The 23,496-nt window shown below is 34.2% G+C and overlaps 1 protein-coding gene across 1 annotated transcript in view; it reads left to right on the top strand.

The window, feature by feature from the left end:
• LOC137652706 (cell adhesion molecule Dscam2-like) overlaps positions 1 to 23,496 on the top strand; it is a 466,536-nt gene that overhangs the window by 386,284 nt on the left and 56,756 nt on the right. Inside the window, exons 19-25 of the mRNA XM_068386108.1 lie at positions 231 to 600; positions 4,874 to 5,055; positions 12,140 to 12,389; positions 13,285 to 13,428; positions 14,604 to 14,732; positions 15,105 to 15,275; positions 15,890 to 16,002. Coding sequence (XP_068242209.1) covers positions 231 to 600; positions 4,874 to 5,055; positions 12,140 to 12,389; positions 13,285 to 13,428; positions 14,604 to 14,732; positions 15,105 to 15,275; positions 15,890 to 16,002 — 1,359 coding nt within the window. The remainder of the gene's footprint in view (positions 1 to 230; positions 601 to 4,873; positions 5,056 to 12,139; positions 12,390 to 13,284; positions 13,429 to 14,603; positions 14,733 to 15,104; positions 15,276 to 15,889; positions 16,003 to 23,496) is intronic.

The following is a 23,496-nucleotide window of genomic DNA, read 5'->3' as shown; positions in this document are numbered from 1 at the left end:
TGTTAGAGTACTTCTTTTAAGCATAATCTGATAGTGAAGATTTGTTTAGATGTTTATTTGATCAACTATGGTTCTCTCTCTCTCTCTCTCTCTCTCTCTCTCTCTCTCTCTCTCTCTCTCTCTCTCGTGAGGAAGAACTTAGAGAGAAACTATTGAAAGAAATGTGCCTTAACCTTCTCTCTTTACCCCATTTTCTCATCCTCTCAACGAAATCCTTCTCATTCCTTCAGGTGGATAACGTCTCAGGCAATCTGGTCGAAGTTGAAGTGGTAGCAGCTACTCGAGAGGGTGAAGGGCCGCCTGGCACAGCGAGGGTCACCCTCACCAATACAGTGCCAGCGGCCATTTACTCCACGTCCACTTCTTTGAGAGCGGAGAGGGGCAACGACGTCACGCTGCCCTGCGGCCACGTGGGTCAGCCTAGACCTCGACTCCTCTGGACCTACCAAGGGCGCCCTGTGGGCTCGCAGGGAAGGCTGGTGAAAGGGGACGGTGGCTTGGTGATTCAGGAGGCACAGAGACACGACTCGGGAAATTATACTTGCACCGTCACGAACGAACATGGCGCCGATCACATTACTTATTCACTGACTGTCCTTGGTGAGTCATATTATTCATTTCTTACCCAGTCTCATGAATATTTTTTTAGTGAATAAATTTTTTTTCCACTGCTTATGTAACTCTCGTTCTTACCTATTCTTTCCCTTTCCTTGACCCTGTTTCATATAAAAAAATCCGAACTTTTATTAGGTAAGTGGTAACTTAATATTGATGTTGAAATTGTATTTCCATTTACACTTTATCATTCAGGTTATGTTCGATGAGAGTTCGACGAAGAGTGTTGATAGTGATGAGAATATTAATTACTTTTATTTTAAAATCTTGGTTGTCGCGTTATTTCATGTAGTTTGTACCACTTTATTATTTCTCCTGTTATTACTCTTAGTTACGATAATGTATCTCACGATATCGCAATTTATTGGTTCATATATATATATATATATATATATATATATATATATATATATATATATTTATATATATATATATATATATATATATATATATATATATATAATACAGTTTCTACTTTAAAATTATAACAAGAATTATATTAGTACATGCATTATATGTACTGTAAATTCAACGAATTAATTTGAGGAAGGTTACTCTCTCTGAACGGAGGGAACAAAGACTAGAAATTTATGTTAATTATATTACGGTTAAAACATTACTTTTCATATCCGTATATATAACACCTGTAATTTAATGTTATTTCGTGGATAGTTTGTTTAAATGTTGCAGGTGAACGTCGAGAATATTAGTTGAAATTGTTAGGAGTATATTGTTGGTTGTTTACAGTTGAGCAAAAAGCGTAGTAAATAATATGCATACAAATTACTACGCTCGTACGCACATTCATTATGCTGGCGACCACTGTAGTTATTAAGAGGCAAATGCAATTTCACATTAATTCCCCTGAGGAACTCTCTCTCTCTCTCTCTCTCTCTCTCTCTCTCTCTCTCTCTCTCTCTCTCTCTCTCTCTCTCTCTCCATTCGCACATTTATGTGAGGTTGTTCATTTGCATCCATAATTAAAGGTTAGATTAAACTTAATGTGAGCAACAAAACGTTCCCTAGAGCAAGGGAAACAGACGCCTGTAATATCATACACCCAAGTCGCTTCCTGAATGGGAAAATTTGTATAAGCCCTGGATGTTTGGTGTCTTTAGACTTTAAAATATTGAGTGTGAATTTTCTTGGTGTTTTTATATTTCTGTTCAGTGTTATTTTTCAGCATTTTTGGAGGAAGAATCGGGTTTGTGAGAGATTTCATTGGTTTACGAGTCTGAACGCCATGTGTATGCTTGTTTGCTGGCCTTTTGTGGTTTTCTTTTCATGTTCCTGGAATCTTATTAAGTCTCATTAGTGAATACTTCTTTGTATTGTTGGGGCCTATTTTAAGTATTTAACTATTTATGTATCTTTTCATATTATATTCAGATTATTTTCCTACCTACGCGAGGATGAAGCTCTTTTGAAAAATTTCGTGTCGCCCACTATTTGTGTTCCATTCTCCCCATATGACCTTTCCATCAGAAGACAATTTGTATATTAACCTACATACTAAATCATCGTTTTCATCTTCGCTTTATTCTGATCCTCTTTGGTCTTCTTATTCCATTTGCAATATACAAAATTCAAGTTATTACCATACTCAAAAATATTTTCATACAGATCAACTGTGATTTTAAACCATTTTATATTTGTATTTACTGTCATCATCATTTAGATTTACTCCCAAATATAAATGCAGATTTAACTATTTCCTTTTCTCAGTGGTCTATATTTCCCTCTTATCTCAGCCTTATGAATATGAACACAATGTGTCATTCCCTTCTTACTCGCATTTTTTTTTTTTTTTTGTTTTTTACGATTCTTAGTTCTTTTATTTCTTGCTGTTGAACTCGCGTATCTAGCTCTCTCTCTAGAACTTCCTCACTTACTCAACCCATCATTTCCGATTTATTTTTTATTTCATTACCATACAAACCTAAATACCTTTAACATGGCTTAACAGTTTCAAAACACTTCAATTCATCCTGCCACTTAGGCTAATATTTTCACCACTTACTCTAACACATCTCGCTCTTCCAATTCTTCGTATGTCGCATATTTTGCTTATATGGTTGATCATTAGGTAATAATCTTTATTTTCTAATTCAACATTCACACTTCCATTCCGTTAAGGAGAGTTGGCTTCACGATCCGCTAACACAATGCCACGCTGACTTTCTTAAACGAGTCCCTCAGCCTTCTGGACCCACCCTGCTATTGCCCGTGCGCCACCTATTGTGTGACGTGCCTCTCCCCGTAACCTAAAATGAGTAGTTGTATTTACAGCCAAGTGCCTATACGAATCAACAAGAATATCATTAATCCATATTCCAGGCTTCCATTTGCTTGAAAACATTAATCGCACGTTTTCTCTCATCTTTTACGCCTTTTCACTAGCATCGACAGTTTCTCTTCACAATGCCCAATTATCATTATATTATATAAAATAAATAACCTTTTTCGCATTTCACTCAGAACTACAGCCATGTCATTTCTTTACACTTATTTATAGCATCACTCCATTCATAAGGATATTAAACAGTCTTAGAAACTTAACAATACTTTTCTTGCATTTGTTAGTGGATCAGTCAATCTGTATATCTATCTGTTAATATATATATATATATATATATATATATATATATATATATATATATAAATATATATGTATATATATACATACACTATATGATATACAGTATGTCTAGTATATGATATACATACTTGTGTGTATACACAAACACACACATATATATATATATATATATTATATATATATATATATATATATATATATATATATATATATATATATATACTGTATTTATATATGTGCATATGTTCATCATTAACAAAGACTTAATCATTTAACCTTTGCCTTATTGTTAAGCGTGTTCCCGATTCCCAGCTGATTTCAATTATCTGCTTCCCGCAAGCAGTGTGATGCTTCCCTGGACTTTCCCCCTTCATAATGATTGTATTTTGATCCTCTTATTGCTTCTCCCAATCTTCCGATTATGTTTTTAATCTTGAATAAATCCTTGCATCTCTCCTCTTGGCGTTATTAGAGAGGTCGTTCTCCTTTCTGTATTATTATGGTTTCATCTTCTTTGTCTGTGACTTTTGTTTGAGATGCTGTATAGTGTTTCGTAGGATGCTAAATGGAGCAGAGGTTATTTATTTCTCTCTTACGGAAGATAATATATTCTCTCTCTCTCTCTAAGGTAAGGCTCTCTCTCTCTCTCGTATCGGTCAAGTAAGGCGAATATAATATTATAATGCAATATTTAAACAGTGTATACGGATTCACAATAAGAAGGGGTGACTAAATACAGTATATATATATATATATATATATATATATATATATATATATATATATATATATATATATATAGTGTGTGTGTGTATACGCGTATTTATGTTTACATGTATAACGTGTGTATATCGACGTTCATTCATAACAGTGGTCCAATTTTCATTATTCTTCAACTTTCCCCCGTGCATTCAGCGAAGTAAAATCTTTCCATCATCTTTTTCCGGTTTTATCTCTAGATATTCTTATATGCTTCAATATAAGAGAAAATCTTATCTTGACTACTTTAAGAACTGCGTGGCAACATTACCTTCAGATATCATAATTCTTTCTTGCTAATAGAGTTTGAAAATATATTTGAATATAATAAGACGATTGTGTAAGAGTGGGAATTAATACTATAAATAGAGGAGTACTGTTATTCTTTATAGTGAGGTAATAATGTTTTTCTGTAGCCCATATTTCTTTCCTAATAATTTTTCTAAGAACAGTATTAGTTATTTCAACCATTTTTTTTTTTTGTGTGTAATTTTTTTAAAAAGAGCAGAGATAATGATGTTGGAGGATATAGGAAAATAGTCGCACAATATGGGGTGAAATATATATGTAGTTCATCTGTCTATTTATCTTTTTTAGGTAGATAGATATTTGTCAGTTTTTCTATGAATATTTAGCTATTCTGGAAGCTTAAAAATTTACTTTATATGGTAGAATTTGAATGCTTTTGAACTGAAATTTTGTATAAGTAGTGACTGGATGCTCAGAGGAGTATAACTATTTGGTTTAGTCTATTGTAATATTCTACATATTTCGAAGCATTTTTTCAATGATAACTACTTTCGTATGAGCCACAGCATCATTACATATTTATACAATAATACTTAACAGTTACATTTATATTATGATCAATAGCTATATAATGTCCATACCCTTCTTCAGTGCCACCGTCTGCGCCCCTGGTGTTAGCCTCTTCGCCCTCTGAGAGTCGCGTTCAGGTCCAGTGGAAGCAGGGAGATAATGGCGGAGCTCCTGTCACAGGGTACACCCTCTACTATCGGAAGGACCATGGAGCGTGGACACAAGTTAGCGTCAACAGACATGCTAACTCTTACGCCGTTCTGGTAAGACAAACATACACATTGTATTACAGTAACAGTTGTTTTCTGTGGTTGTTATTTATATTACTATCACTAACATTAGTTATTATTCGCTGATGACGATTGATGGAATAGTCATTTCTGTGATAACTGACTAATTGCGTTTTGTTTTCAATTAAAACTTGTAGCTTTCACAAGTTGGTTTTCATATGCGCAATATAAAGGTACTTGCTTTTCATTATAAATAGTTTCAGTCATAGTCTCCTTAATAAAAACAAACATTGTGATAATGATCACCTTTTAACAGTTTACTACCTGTATTTAATTAAGAACTGCAACAACATCTAGTCTTAATTATTCCTCGTGACCCTTGCAATTATTATCATATTAATTGGGCCATAAGCTGTTTAAAATTAAGACTTTCTTTATTATACATGACATATCAATTGACATTTGTTAGTGTGGGATTTCACTTTAGTTTATAGTAACATCTGGCCTCGAGACTTTCACATTTCCTTTTAATTTATGCTATATGTAATAACGTGGTGATATTAATGAAAATTTTGAACCAAATATTCATATCTGTTGATTCGAGATAAAGACTACAGTATACCTTCATTTCTCGTATTTCGTATACAATACCTTAATTCGTCAATTCTATGCTATCCTAAAGAAGTTGTGTTTTTTTAATTAGTGTTAACTTTCGTGGTCTTTTCCTTTGTTTTCATAGACGTTTCTTTATTTCTAACGAACGTTTCGGTTGAATCCTCCAAACATTAGCAAAGGCTATAATAAACGTTCTGTTCGTGGTATCTTTTGCCCGGGATTTAGTGTTTATTGTATTTTCCCATTCTTTTGTTAAGTTTAATGCTCAAGGCTTACTGTATAACTTTTATTGTTTGTGTTATACGATTGCGTTAGAATATGTTATTCAAGTATTCATAAAGTTTTGATGAGAACTTGCGAAAAGCCTTGTAAGGGTGTGTAAGTGAAACCTGGGATTTGTTTACCATAGAGTTTCAGATATCGTATCATTGGAAAAGTGGAGGTATGTTATGCTTGTGTTACATCAAGACTAAATTTATTATTGTCTTTATTCTAAAGACAATACTTCAAATTCCGTTGGCCTTATTGGTAACGTGTTTGCCTGGTGATCACCAAACTGGGAGTCCTGCTAAGCCATCTAGCCTCCCTGGTACTAGCTTGGGTGGAGAGGGGGTTTGGACGCTGATCAAATAATATACGGTCAGTCTCTAGGGCATTGTCGTGCTTACTAGGGCAATGTCACAATTCCTAGCCTCTGCCATTCATGAGCGGCCTTATAACCTTTAAAACCGAGCATCTTCATACCCAACGGTAAATCTTATCGATCTCAGTACGATCCAGTAGAAGCTTTAGATTTACCTCCAGCAATATTGTTATCTTCAGATTGTACACAAACGACCCAAAGTCGACACGCTTCACCAACACACACTGTCGAATTATCCCCAACAATGCTGAATCCACCAGATTGTATTGGAGTTTATTATTAAATGGGAAGTTCGACCAATGATGAGAAACTGCCAGAATCAGCGTTGGCTCCAAGACGATCAGAACAAGTAAAAACTCAAGAAGTGAATATGTCTTCCAATTCTTTTCTGCCAGATGGCGTGATATTCCACGTTTCAATAGGTGTTATACGGTTATACGGGGAGAATTACAGGTTGTGTTAGAATAGGTGATCTTTCTGTGCCTAGGATAAAGTTAGAATTATCTCTCTCTCTCTCTCTCTCTCTCTCTCTCTCTCTCTCTCTCCTCTCTCTCTCTCTCTCTCTCTCTCTCTCTCTCTCTCTCTATATATATATATATATATATATATATATATATATATATATGTGTGTGTGTGTGTGTGTGTCCCTAGACATTGCAAACGAAGCAGGGGTAAGGAAAGAAAACGATGAATGGACGAGCTAAGAAAATTAGCAGTAATGCCCTGGCATAGAAGGACCATAAATAGACACGAGGGGGGAGGACATGTATTTGCAGTGGATTACCAGTGATTTATATATATATATATATATATATATATATATATATATATATATATATATATATATATACATACATACATACATACATACATACATACATACATACATACATATACGCTTTTCTGTAAGTGCTAAAGCTGCTTAAATACCCTTATCATTGGAAAAAGGAAAGCCATCCTTTGGCAAAGGAGATTTCAACATTGGATGTTTTGTAGGCAATCGCAAAGGTCCTTTTACGCAACGCCATTAATTGAATATACGCACGTAAACCGGCTTTATTTTTCAATGTATCAACTAATAACCATTACGAGTATTCTTTTCATTCCTTCGTACGAAAGAAAATGTTTAAGAAAGTATATTCTTTTGATGCGTGGTGAGATCAATTAGTAATTTATTTGAGGGTGGAAGGGGAGAATGGTGAGTGGACGGGAATGTAACTGTTGATAGTGTTGCTGTTGTTGTTGTTATTGTTGTTCCAGGCTTAGTGATCGCTAAGCTGAATCCTATTATGCGAACACAAGACCACTGCGGATCTCTGTTAGTAAACCTTGGCCTGTGAAACTATACTCTTCATTGTATACCAGGCTTCGCCTGCATCTGTATATGCATACAGTAATACCATTTTGGGAAAAAAAAAACTCATCGAATTATTGGAAATTGCACCAAATGGTTGCGCGTTCGTTGCTTTGTAGCCATGGTTCATGAATTTAGGATAATTCGTTTTTTTTTTTTATTTTTTTTTTATTTTTTTTTTTTCATTTGGAAAAATAAATATTTTGGGGAAATCAGCGTAAATGAAGTTTGTGGAGATTGGGGCACATATTTGCTTATTTGGGAACTTTTGCATTAAGCAGAACAATTCCGACTTTGATACATGGTATAAAATGATTGCATTGTATTTTATTGTGTTTGTATTTTCATGCATTTTATGTACACGAGTTTAGTCAATAGACGCAGTTATTGTGCAGCATTTAAAGTTCTTCAGATTTTATTTCAATGTTTCCTATGTAAGTTTGCGACAAATTTGTATAATTAATTCACACGTTTCTTAATCAGATCACAAAAATGCAATAACTTCATTACCAATGTTTTACTCCTGTAATTATTACTTTCCCAATGCAAGATGTTACGTACAAAGAGTGTGTGATCGTTTAAGTTTTATACAGTGTGTTTTTATCTTATTCTAATTAAGCTTTACTTTTGAACCTTGAGTTTTTTATCTTCTATACTTATTTGAGTTTTATTTGCCAGGCGTTTTTATTTTGAATGGACGTAAAACCGATATTGTAATTATGATTCCTAGTAACTTCTTGTTGTTATTGTTAGTTTTAATTTCCTCAATTTCATTCATTTTAGAATTCCAGTCGTGTGTTATAGTCCTGAAATGAAGCTCATTAGCTTAAATGTTTCGGCTTTCTGAGTTGCAAGATGTCGTTTCGAATAATTTTTTTTTTTATTGAACTTTCCATATGATCGCTTTAACTTAGAACAAAAGCTCCCTATCCATCCGATGGAGCCTGAAATGCTTTTCCATACATAGGGATCAGATATTGAATAAATAATTCATTCACAACCTTAAAAAAAAGTGCATTCTTATTGAATTTATGCATTAGGATATTAGTCTTGATAAACTGAGATGGCGATCCCTTTAAATCTGCATATTTATTCGGATTTAACAAAATAGTTCATTCGGATTTCGTTCCGGATAAAATGGATGCACGTAGACCTAATCCTAAATAATCAGGCCCAATAAAGGTGAATATCCATTCGGTTCGGCCATGTTCTATTTTCCAATATTTATATATATACGTACTCGCCACGACTGGTTGGTTCATGAGAATGAGCGTAGTATGCGTACACTTCGGAAGCCTCTAATATTTATCATGATTTATCCCGCCCCTCTCTCTCTCTCTCTCTCTCTCTCTCTCTCTCTCTCTCTCCTCTCTCTCTCTCTCTCTCTCTCTCTCTCTCCTCTCTCTCTCTCTGATGAATTAGCTTTTGTATTTCAAACAAAAGAGCTTTTATAAATTCATGTTTGCAAAATGTATGTCCGATTAATTAAGGGATTACACACTATTAATGTCATCAGCATTACTTAATAAATGGTTTTATCAATACCATGAATGGCAAGCAAACGTATTTATGTACCCATACATACGTGTGTGTGTGTATATATATATATATATATATATATATATATATATATATATATATGTGTGTGTGTATATATATATAATATATATATATATATATATATATATATATATATATATATATATATATATATATATAATGAAAATGATCTTTTTGCTCAAGTAGATATTATTGTTTCTAGGCAGATATTTATGTTTGAGATCAACAGTCTATATCGCAGAGTTTGCTTTGTATATGTATATGCATGTATGTATATATTTGAATATAAATACCATTTAAATCAACTTTCAAGTGTTTGAATTTTATTTTAAAAACGTTTAATGTGATCATTAACTAGGCAGCTTATTTGATAGTAATCAAACAAGTGTCAAAGACGAAATGAAAAAGTTCAACATATCTCAAAGTATGTTCTTGCGTTACCTTGGAAAACATTCTTTATCATATCTTATGGAATGCGGCCAATTTTTTTTTTTTTATGTGTAAAACTCGTATAGTCTAAATAAGTATCCTATATTCACATGCCAATAAATGTTCAGAAGTCGAGATTATAGTATGATTCATAAGAATACCACAATGTGGTATCTGGGTTTATACAATAATATTTACCACATATCAATATGTTATCCTCGTTTATATAATGGCTTTTTATTGCACATACATGCTCATCTAGATGAACAAACTTTAATACCATCACCACGTCATCTATAAAAACATCCTATCGATTTTTTACGCATCTGAATGGGATCTATTTAAAATCACATCTTCATGTAATTAATCATTTAACAATGAAACACAATAATAATTAAATAAGGTTTTAAATTTGTATTTTAGCCAGAAGAAAAACCACAAAATTAGTTACATAATAGAATGAACTATATCTAGATTAGCACTCCACACCTCAACTCTATTTCCCTATGCAGGCAGATCATACGGTGAACAGTGAATAATACTAAAATGTCTTTTAACATACTTTATCTCCTTTCCTCCATCCTGCTGATCAACATCTTTAACTTAGCCGCCCCCACCCCCCTTAATGCCTCTTGTTGTTAGATGCCATATGGCCCAGATCCAATCGATCTAATCCAATCCAGATAGACTATACAGAAACTGCACCACCTTCTCTCAAAATCTCATCTTACTCTATATCATTACACACGTTTGCTTTCTTCAGCTTTTCCTAAATATAACATTTCTCTTTTTAAGAGACAATATATTGCCACCCGCGTTTAAGAGTGTCTTAGTATACCATATGCCCTCTGGATATCTTCACCATAAAAAAAAACATTAAAAAATTCTAAATCTATCGAGTTAACGATCTCTGTATTTATATAATTCTTTTATATTTCTTATAGAATATTTGGCAATCTTTAAGTCAATTATCTCTCTCTCTCTCTCTCTCTCTCTCTCTCTCTCTCTCTCTCTCTCTCTCTCTCTCTCTCTCTCTCCAAAAAGAAGGAATCTTGAAGAATCCCTCTTTCTCCAAGAAGACGAAGAACAATAAAAAAAGAAAGACGTGTTTTGTGCTTGAACTATTCTAAGCAACTTGGCCCCGCTTGTACGCCCCGTGGACCTCGCCTTGTTGCCCTTTTTTTCTTATTAAAAACAACAGAACTTCTGCTAACTGTTGCTCAAGGGCGGCCTCATACCTTCGAACTTTCAGACAACAAAGGGCTGTGGCAGAAAGTTTCTTTTACTATCGCACAAACACAAACACACGCACACATTGTCGTGGAAGTTTGGTTGTGGCAGCTTCTTTGTCTGTAAGAGAACAGACGTACCCTGCTGGTTTTGCTCTCGGAGTGTGAACAATGGAATTTTTTATTCGCGTTTTCATCGGTTTTTTACGCTGATAACTCTCTCTCTCTCTCTCTCTCTCTCTCTCTCTCTCTCTCTCTCTCTCTCTCTCTCTCTCTCTCTCTCTCATATTAACGACATTGACTTTTGTAGTTTTTTCGGGTTTTTTATATTTTCATTGAATGTTTACACGTATATTTTCTTTCTTAAAACCCTTTAGCTACGTTTATTTCATTTCGTGAAATTTTATTTTTAAAGACTTTTCCCTTCCAGTGTCCCAAAATATTTCAAACAAGCTTTCCGGGAGTAAGATTCCAAATCCCATATTTTAAAAAATAACGTAACGGACTAGTCTAAAGTAAAAGATTCTTGCATGAAAGCATAAAATTTATAAGAATTGGTTAAATTGTGAAACGCATTCGAGATAGAGGATTATGAAAACTTTTATTTTCGTTTTTGATTCCATCATTTTTCAGTCAGACCATGCGCACAATAATTCACCTTTTCTTTTACAATATCTAATAAATGTCCATTTGTACTCTCTGATCTTCGGAAATATGTCATTTATCTTCATTAATGACTGGGGAATGATATATTATTATTTTACAACCTTCCTACTAAGCGCTATTTTTGCAGCCTTTCGTTGATCTTTTTAACGGATTTAATCAAGAGACAAATACTTTGTAATGCGTGTGATGGAACATATTTTCATTTCGAAATAAAATGTTCATTTAATCACTGAACAGGATGTTGCGTCCATTATCGCTCATTAACGGATTGACATATTTATATCTCACTCCTTCGGTCTGAGAAGGCTTGATTACACGTGTAAGGTTTTAGTAATTCACTAAGTTATTTTGAATGAGTTAACACGTTTTAATTAATTCATTTTTCTTTAAAATTAATTTATTTTCGCGATTCCACGTCCTTTGTGGTAAATGGTGTTAATTTTTGCGATTCCACGTCGTTTACGTTAATTTAATATACTTTTAATATACTTTTTAATATACTTCACATTTAATATACTTTTCATTTAGTCATATGTCATCTCATAATTAATATAAAATCATCTGCCATTCCTTAAATATTTAATGAGTTCACTTCTAAGTTAAACACTTTTTCCTTCACAGGGATTAGAGTGTGGCTCAAGATATCACGTTTATGTAGTCGCCCATAACGTCGTGGGTTCTAGCTCAGCCAGCACTACTGCAGTGGTTAGGACCGTGGGAGGTCCACCGCAACCTCCGCAGCCTTCTCATTTCCTGACGCCCAATTCCTCGAGTGTCACAGTCTTCCCCAAGGCGTGGATGGCCCAGGGGTGCCCCATCACGCACATGGTCCTTGAATATCGCCAGCCGCACCACCCACATTGGATTCAAGGTAAGAAGAAAAGTAAAAGTATAAGGGTTACTTTAGAATAAAAGTGTATCTCAGTATTGTTGATGTCAGCTTTTTTTGCATTGTAAAATTTAATTCTTGAGAATTTTGCACGGGGATATGATTTTTAAAGATAAATTTACCTTACAGAATGGAAGAAGTAATTTTTAGCGCTCATTGAAATTATTAATTTACCGCAATTTACCCATTTTTAAACAATTAGCATAATTTAACAGGTAGGGTATATTTATACTCAACAAACATAGATTTGGTGAAAGTCCAAGTATATGCTCAAATGGGTTTATATAAGTCAGTGTCCTTTAACGGTGTACCGCCTTATTCAAGAGGAATGATTGAAATGCACAATTGTGTAAAAATAGCAGTATTACAGTTTTATATGTCTGTATAGAATAAAAATATTGTTCATCCTTTTTAATGGCACCATTAAATATTCTTCATGATACCAAGTACTCTTTGTGCTCTTAATATGAATATCATATAACCTGTGGAAAAATATTCTCGGCATACGACGTTACTTATTAAGAATTATTGAGTGTTCACTATTAAAAAAATAGCATAGCCATTACCATCAGAGAAAATATTTACGTCAGATTTTTCCTTTGCGGGGTTGAATGAAATGATTCTTTATTTTCTTCCATCTCTTGCACCTTGCTAGAACTCTCATTATGCATTATGATCTAAGTCTACATCTAATTTATTTTCTCGTGATTGCTGAATCTTTCTGATTTGTCCCTATTCTACTTATAAAGAAACATTAATGATTCATGCAGAAATGCTTACTGACAGTTGTGAAATAAATTCACTTTCTTAAGACCTTTGTCTACCAATTAAGATAGCCATGTCGAATCCACTGACGATTTTCTTTGGCCCATGTCAGTGTCTAGCGGAGGTCCCCAAGACAACAAGGTTGAGATTGAAGGGCTCGATTCTTCTACCACTTATTCCCTGAAGGTCACAGCTGTGTCCAGCGCTGGATCAACCGCCCACGTCTACTCTTTCACTACTCTCACCGTCGGAGGAGGTCAGTTATTCTTCTTTTCTTTTGGTGAAAACTTATGAGAAAAGATATCCTGGACTCAAGGAAGGAACAATATGGGGGAAGAAGATAAAGAAAGGGCATCGAACCTTTATATATATATATATATATATATATATATATATATATATATATATATATATATATATATATATATTATATACACACACACTCACACATTGTATGTCTTAGTTGAACGGGAAACTATACATATATGTATTCCATATTTCAGCTGAATATTATAAATATTAATATTTCATATTTCAACATGGAAGCGTCGGCAGCTTATGTTACATTGAGGGACTGTAAAACTTTTAACTTTCTGATATTTAGTGATAAACACTTTGCGATACGTAAAATCTCCACATCATTCATGTTTTGAAAAATAATTTCTCATCCAAATCAGGTTGATTTATATTTGCTACAATATCAAAATCGTGCGTTCGTTTTCAGAAATATCTGGTAAAGTCATTATTCTCTAAATTGACCCCAAATTATTCATTGTCCTTTTCGCATAACATAAAATTTCCTTTCATAAGTTATTCAACTCCATTGACGCATACCATTGAATCACCCTCTGCTCTTATTAAATCTTAAGTTGCTTCTTTGATATCCACGTTCCAAAGAAAAGTAAAAATCAAAATAAAGAAATGCATTTATTTTCGAATACATTTCGTTTTTCAGTTTAAAATTCATTCATTCAAGATGTGTTTGTATTTCTCCAAACACGTGAATTATTGAGTTATGGATTATAAAAGTAAAATGTTTGGAATGATGAAAGAGAGCTCAATTCAAACGTAGATCTGTCATAGTGAACTAATATAATTGTACTAGTTCTTATTGTAAGTATTTAATCAAATGCAAGATTAAGCACAAATGTTTTAGAAAACGTTTATTCCTCGATGGAACTGATATTCCTCATTTTAAAAATGAGTGAATTCATATTTTTAGGTTCATCTCAAATAATTTGTTATATTTACTCTAAGATTATTAATTTTGTAATATTTACTGTAATCAATACTGAAACCAATTACAAGAAGTGCTTCAATTATTTTTTTGATATAAAATAGCCTTTACGAACTTTATTTTCTAAGTCGAACGAATGTTGTACATTTATTTATATCAAAATATTTTTTATTTTTCTCTAATTTTTTGTGTAGAGCTGCCTCCTGTGTGGTCCGGAAGGCCCTCAGCCCAGTGGGTATCCGTAAGGGTTCTTCTACCCCTGCTCACTTCCATCGTAGCTCTGGCTTCGTCGCTTGGTCTCGTCTGCTACTGCGTCAGGAGAAGTATGATGAAGCACTGTGTGGCGGTTTTAGATAATCCATGACTAAAGAAAACCTGTATGAAACAAGAAACTGAATTATACTAAATCGGCTTTATTCACATTCCCACTGAGACTCTCTCTCTCTCTCTCTCTCTCTCTCTCTCTCTCTCTCTCTCTCTCTCTCTCTCTCTCTCTCTCTCTCTCTGCTTGTGGTCCATATACTTTTCGACTTCGTGTTACAAATACCTTTTTTTTTTGTCGCATAAACCACCAACTCTCTCTCTCTCTCTCTCTCTCTCTCTCTCTCTCTCTCTCTCTCTCTCTCTCTCTCTGCTTACGATCCATATTACTTTTCCACTTTGTGTTATACATACCTTCTTTGTTTTTGTTGCAGAAACCACCAACTCCAGTGGAGGCGACGGAGGCATCGAAGCCAGCAGCGACGGGAGTCGCAACGCCAACACTGCTGCCAGGGACAACAAGCACAACCTAGCCCAGAGGGAACAGTACTACGCCACCATCAGGAAAGCCAATCCCAGGGATCAACAAAACGACAGAGTGCCAGGTGAGAGAGAGAGAGAGAGAGAGAGAGAGAGAGAGAGAGAGAGAGAGAGAGAGAGAGAGAGAATTATGTTTCTATGGTTACCAAAACTTCTCCCTTAATGTGCTTAAAGATTGTGAACGCTGTGACCCCGTTGGCTTTTCGTCTGTGAGTGATGTGAATAACTCCCAAATTATGTATATGGATGTGGAAGTGTATTCATATATATATATATATATATATATATATATATATATATATATATATATAAATATATATATATATATATATATATATATATATATATATGTATATATGTATGTATGTATGCGTGTGTGGGTGTGTGCGTGTGTATGTATGACTATGCACACGTGTGATGGACGATACGTAAGGGTAAAGAATAATGACCATAGCTATGGTCTTGCTTGTGGGTACATTCAGGCATACTACTCTTTCTGGTTACTTATTTACTTTCCTTACAAGGCTATTTTCCTTGTTGTAGCCCCTGGGCTTATAGCATCCTGATTTACCAACTATGATTGTAGCCTAGCTAGTAATAGAAATGACATGCTTTCGTGAATAACAAAGGAATTATAAGATATCTACATTTAATGAATGCATATTTTCGCCCCAAACAGAGAATGCAGAAGATATCTACCCGTACGCCACCTTCCAGCTCCCTGACCCGGCACCTCCAGATCCAAACCACATCCCGATGTACCCCATCTACCAAACTCGTACTTCAGATAAGGTTAGTGTCTCTCTCTCTCTCTCTCTCTCTCTCTCTCTCTCTCTCTCTTCTCTCTCTCTCTCTCTCTCTCTCTCTCTCACGACCTCTTTAGTAACAGAATATGTTAGTGACCGAAAATCGCATCATATTTCCAGTCTTATGTTTTTTTTTCTCTCCGTATTGATATAAATACGTCGTCTGACTCCACTAATTAACGATAGCCCATTTGATTGGAGTAAATACATTTGAATATCGTGGTATTTTCAAGAATTTGAATTACGGTTACATAATAAATCATGAATTTAATAATCTCTGAATGAGAATTATTATATTATTTTATACATGTGCGACCTTATATTTTTGGAGGAGAGGAGATGGCATTACAATGTCAGAGTCACATCCGCCTGTAATAATGTTCATGTTGTATTCTTTTATGAGGGTAAAGTGCATGATTTAATTAATATCAACTTATGTCCCAGACTGCTCTCATTAATTAGGGAAGATTTTCGTTGTTTTATGTCTCAGTAATTTATGTTTTATTCTAAATCATCTCCTATTATTATTATCAATTTACTAGTCATGAAATTTGAATTTAAATACAGTGTTCATTTTCGGAACATTGAGGAAGTCCCTCTCAGCTAGATATTTTAATGCAACTTTGCACAACAATTTCACATGCAACATTAGAGGATCTCCCTGTTAGAAGCGCACTAGTCACGCACATTTATGTGTCAGGATCGTGCGGCCTCTGATAGGAGAGTATGCGAGACGCTGTGTAATTAAGGACGTGACCTTAGGTCACCGAAAAGAAAATAAGAGAAGACTTCGATTTCTACTGTAACCAAATATTTCACGGTGACCCTAAATTATTTCCTTTTCATGTCGTTGAGCTAGAGCGGTATTTGGCTGTTTTATATATATATATATATATATATATATATATATATATATATATATATATATATATATATATATATATATATAATGTGTGAACATATCTATCTACCAAGGCACTTCCCCCAATTTTGGGGGTATCCGATATAAAAGAAAATATGAACAAAAGGAAACTTTTCTTCTCTTAGCTACTCCCAATTTGACGAGGGATTCAGCCGAGTTTGGCTGGTACTGTTAGGGTGCAACAGCCCAACCTTCCCGTTATCCACCACAAATGTAGCTTCATATACTAAATACCTTACTGCTGCTACTTCAGCGGTCACCAAGGCGACCGGAGGAAGCAGCAGGGCTAATTGGAACAGCGTCACAATCGCTCGCCATTCATTCCTATTTCTAGCACGCTCATTTGCCTCTCACATCTATTCTTCTATCACCTGGAGCTTTCTCCACTCCATCTATCCACTCAAACCTTGGCCTTCCTCTTGTTCTTCTCCCATCAACTCTTGTATTCATCACTTTCTTCTTCAACTCTTGCATTCATCACCTTCTTCAGCAGACGGCCATTTTCCATTCTATCTACATGGTAAAACCGCCTCAACACATTCATACCCACTCTACCTGCCAGTTCATTTCTTACACCCGTTCACACCATCACTAATTTGCTCCTAGCCCTATCTAATCGAGATACACCAGGCATACTCCTCAAACACTTCATCTCAAAAACATTTAATTTCTGTCTCTCCGTCACTTTCATTCTCCACAACTCTGATCCATACATCACAGTTGGTACAATCACTTTCTCATACAGAATTCTCTTTACATTCATTCCTAACCCTCTATTCTTTACCATTTCCTTCACTCTCTGACGTACATCTGCTTCCACTTCACCATTTGCTGCAACAACAGATCCCAAGTACTTAAACTTATCTATTCCTCAAGTAACTCTCCTTTCAGCATGACATTCAACCTAGCATGACCCATCCCTTTTCGTGGATCTCATAACCTTACTCTTACCCACATTAATTCTCAATTTCCTTCTCTCACACAGTATCCCAAACTCTGTCACTAATCGATCCAGCTTCTTCTCCGAGTCTGCAATCAATACTGTATCATTTGCTAACAACAACTGATTTGCCTCCCACTCATGATCACACTCATCTATCAGTTTTAATCCTTGACCAAGCACTCGAGCATTCACCGCTCTCACAACTCCATCAACAAACAAATTGAACAACCATGAAAACATCACACGTCCCTGTCTCAGCCCAGTCTAACTGAAAACCACTTGCTCACTTCATTTCCTATCCTAACACATGCTTTACTGTCTATGTATAAACTCTTCACTGCTTGCAACAACCTTCTACCAATTCTATAAATTATCATCATATTCCACATCGCTTCCCTATCAACTCTATCATAAGCTTTCTCCAGATCCATGAATACAACATACAACCCCTTACCTTTTGCTAAATATTTCTTGCATATTTGCCTAACTGTAAAAATCTGATCCATACATCCCATACCTGTTCTAAAACCCCCGTGCACTTGTAAGATTGCATCCTCTGTTTTATCCTTAATTCTATTAATTATATTACACTTTTCCAACCACACTCAATACAACACTCATGCACATCTCTCTTACCTTTGCATAGCGGAACAATACACGATATATGCACACACCCAGTCCACTGGTACCATTGACAACACAACACAAATAAAACAATCTTACCAACCATTCAAGTACAGTCACACCTCCTTCTTCAAAATCTCAGCCCTTAAGCCATCCATACCAGGTGCTTTTCCAGCTTTCGTTCCATCTAGTGCTCTCTTCACCTCCCCTATTGTAATCTCTCATTCTCATCTCCCATCACTGGCACCTCAACACCTGCTACAGCAATTATATCTGCCTCACTATTATCCCCAACATTCAGCAACCTTTCAAAATATTCAGCCCACCTTTTCCTTACCCGCTCTCCTTTCAACAACCTTTCATTTTCATATTTCTCTGTCTCTTCACTTCTCGATCCAGCCCTCCTCACTCTTCACTTCTTTCCAAAACTTCTTATTCTCTTCATATGAACGTCCCAATCCCTGACCCTACATCCAGTTAACCACTCTCTTTGCCTTAGCTACCTTACGTTTTACTTCCACATTTTTGTTTTTATACTTTTCATACTTCTCTATACCTCTGCAGTCATTCTTCAAATACCCTCCTTTTCTCATCCACTTTCATCTTCACTCCTTCATTCCACTGTTTACTACCCTCTCTCATGCTACCTCCAACAATTTTCTTGCCACACACACCACTTGCAATTCTAACAAAATGTTCTATTACTAACTTCCACTCCTCTAAATAACTAGTTTCTCTGCCTTTCACTCTGTCATATGCCAATTCCAATCTTTCTTGATATTCACTTCTTAACTCATGATTTTGTTTTCAACTCTTCAACCTTCACTTCCCCCCTTTTACATCCTCCCCCCTCTCAAGTTCCTCACTCCTTTGCTACAACTAATTTTCCTTTAACCAAAAAAAATTATCAGGCATACCTTTAGCCATACCCTAAACACATTGATATATGTATACATATACAAACATATGTATATATATATATATATATATATATATATATATATATATATATATATATATATATATACACACACACACAGACCACACACATGGTCATTTGAATTTCTTCGCTTCCGGGTTAGCTATGTTGACGTTTTTATTCGCATATTCAGCGTGTTTCACTGTATCGCACAGTAGACATCACCTCGAGCACCTATAATGTTTTTGTTAGAAAAAAGAAAGTGCTATTTTGCGACGTCACTTCCTGTTTCAGACCTGTACGACTTTGGAATTAGATGCTCACTTTTCAACCGACATCGTGTTGGGGGAAATGAGGCTATTGGATGCTGGTGAGTTAAGATTCTTTCTTCGTAATGTATGTATAAGAATATATTTCGTTTAATAAAGGCATTTTTTTTTCACCGAGGTAAGATGTAAATGATGCAACTTACCCTCCTGGACTTGGATTATTCTTTCCGATTGTGTCTTCTTGAATTTTATGGATTTTATTTGTGTAATAAATATGCACACACATTTTCCTATATAATACACATCCATATATATATATATATATATATATATATATATATATGTTACATATATATATATATATACATACATACATACATACATACATACACACACGCGCGCACACGCATATAAATATATATATATATATATATATATATATATATATATATATATACTGTATATATACAGTATGTATTTAGTTTAGTTAGATGCAAACATGAAAAAACTGTTGTTCGCAACTAAATTTGGATTATACTGTAAACTTTTATATATATATATATATATATATATATATATATATATATATATATAAATATATATATTTATATATATATATAAATATATATTTATATATATATATATATATATGTATATATATATATATATATATATATATATATATATATATATATATGTGTGTATAACATCAATAAGAATAACGCAAGATTACAATATTCTGTTTTTTGAAAAGATGAATGGGAAAAATGGTTCGAGTAAAAGTAGCTTTGACGCATAATTGTCCTCTTCCTGATGAATGTGTTCTGCAGAGACGGTGTGTAATGGATGATCTTAACCTATATACCATCCGTGAATAAATACACTCAATAATAAGGCAGACCTTTTGACATTTTTTATATTCATTAAAACTGCAACGCATAGAAAGAAGGATTTTGTCATAGTTCTCTGATTTTATATTCCTATATCAATCCAAGAAATGCAATTGTATTGTAATCAGAACAAAAGCAACCAACTCGCCCACTAGTATGTCATTGACTAATTGCAGAAGGTATACTTTCTTCCATTCAGATTTACTCTTCCTAAATAAACTCTTGTTTATGTCATTGTATAGTTTGTTTACTGTTGCCTCTTAAAACGCCAATTAACGTTTGTTGTACCAGATGCGTATCGTTTCATTTAAAGTTACGTTGATTCGGATACGAATCAAACTCTTCGATTATACTCTGACGACCAGATGTGTCATATTAATAAGTCAGCGATAAAGGGTGAATAGTCAAGCAGAACATAGTAAGAGAAATGAACGAAACTAGTGAGAAGTGATGCAAAATTAGAAATAGAAAGATATACAAGTTTAGTAATTAGATTAATTCAATCGTACGCGAGATTAATCTTTTTTTTTTTTTTTTTTTTTTTTGTAAAATTCTAAGGTAATCGCCTACTTCGGGGAAAAAAAACCTTGTCTAGTCTTTTGAAATATTGATCGAAAATGCGTCAAATACAGAGAGAGAGAGAGAGAGAGAGAGAGAGAGAGAGAGAGAGAGAGAGAGAGAGAGAGAGAGAGAGAGAGCGCATGTTGAAAGACATTGTATATCACCTTGACCGTTATTGCGAATCAAACAGGATTTCAGACATGGAGAATAATTCAAGTTTATAATCAACGTTGCAAGAATTGACAATGTATTTTCCCAAAAGTGCAATTTTATTACTTCCTTCGGTGTTTCAAGCCGACCTCGGGGTTTCCCCTGCAAAATTAATATCCTTTACGGAAATGTGTAGGCCTGAGAGGACGGCGTAAACAAGTTCCCAGAAAGCAATTATGGGGAGATGAATAGGGTCTATCTGTCATTTGAAAGGAAGGTAGGCCACGCAAACACGACCTCTCTCTCTCTCTCTCTCTCTCTCTCTCTCTCTCTCTCTCTCTCTCTCTCTCTCTCTCTCTCTCTCTCTCTAAGAGTCATGAGCTCAAATAATAATGAAAATGTCTTAGTCGATTGATTATTAAAAATATGTCTTTGATTATTACGCAGAATTTCATATCGGACCTCGTTAGTTTCATGATTAGATGCGACACTTTTGAAATTAAGCTGTATTTCATATGCTGTACTTAAAGGATTTTTATTTTGGAACGATTCTTTTCTGTTACATTTTATATATTTGGTTGAACTTTTGATTTGACATTTTTTCGAGCGGCATATTAATAATAAGTAAATTTTAAAAGTATAACGTTGTTGGTTTCACGAGCAAATTCATTTTTATTTCTTGTGTATTTTTTATTGGGAAGTTTCCCTGTAAATGAAATATCAGAATATGTTGCCACTAAGGTATAATACATTGGGTGTTTTTTACGAGAGATATGTAATTTAAAGGAAAAATTTGACCACAATAAAAGAAATCTTGCACGGGAGAAAGAAGTCTGTAAAAATAAAGAACAACTTCCCTTTGGAAATTGAAGATAATCTTATGAATATTCTTGCCCAAGTTTTCATGACCAATGGTAAAATACGATGTTGCCTTATAATTTATTTGTATTTAGAGAGTCATAATTCTGATTATTGCCTACAGGATAAACCTGTTTAATATCGAGAAACAGTTAATCTTATTTCTAGTAAAAGGAGTTCCATTTTTTATTTCCATGAAATGTTTCAAAAAGCGTCGTGTTCTACACTTCCAATTACGAACTCTTGTATGAAAGCTGATTCGATGATACATTTTATTTAAATATAAACGAAAAAGAATACGGCAAATATAAGGCCAAATGTAAAGTAATTTTTCTTTATCGATATTTTAGTAAGATCTCATGACAAGGTTGTTTATTGCAATGCGAATAAACGAACTGTTTAGTAAGATCTCAGTACAATGTTGAAGAATAAAATAAAGACCAAAATTCTTAGCCCTTCGGAAAGTTTAGATAATTTTATTACAATTTATAAAAGAATTGGTTAGTGGACTATCGTTTTGCAGGTATTTCAGGTTAAATATACTGGAATAAAAGTATTAGAATGTTTTGTAATATGCATTTAGTGAAATGATGATAAAGATTATCATCAAAGTTGAATCCTTATTCCTTTTGATGATGTTAGTCTCTCTCTCTCTCTCTCTCTCTCTCTCTCTCTCTCTCTCTCTCTCTCTCTCTCTCTCTCTCTCTCTCTTTAATACTGCATCCATCTTCTGGTGTTTTTTTTTTCAGTGAGATTATCGCAATGGTTTATGCATCTTTTTAGATCTTTTATGAAGCGTTTTCCAAACATTTAGATTTATTATTTCCAACCAGCATTTTATTTTGACTTCCCTTTTAGCTGCTACCTGAATTGGCGATGTGCATAATTTAATTAAAACGCGAGAGCATCGCATTGTGTAATTCAGACGTTAATTAATTCTTTAGGCGAGAATAAATCAACTCTCAAAAGTACGTTTCAGAGTTTCCTGCAAACTATAAATTCTTTTTTAAATGTGAGAGAAGTGAACTACGTCTCTGATGGTTTGTTGATAATTTCCTTTTCTCAATTGTGTGAGAAAAGACCCTTTTCGTTTTATTAATATTTGTCAAAAATATCTTTTATCAAATGTATGAAGTTGAACTCTATTTACATTATAATTCTATTCACATTCTTCGGAAATTTATTTATTAGATGCGAGAAGAAGAGATCAATTTTTAATATTCTTAAGTGTTCATATTTTTATTAAATATCTGGAAACGAACATAATTTTGTAATATTTTTACGTATATTAAGATATTTTTTGTATCATATATACGAAAAGAACCCCATTTGTGAAGAGCTTGT

This window comes from Palaemon carinicauda, chromosome 14, assembly GCF_036898095.1.
Source record: "Palaemon carinicauda isolate YSFRI2023 chromosome 14, ASM3689809v2, whole genome shotgun sequence".
NCBI lineage: Eukaryota > Metazoa > Arthropoda > Malacostraca > Decapoda > Palaemonidae > Palaemon > Palaemon carinicauda.
This window is presented reverse-complemented; position numbering and strand designations above follow the sequence as displayed.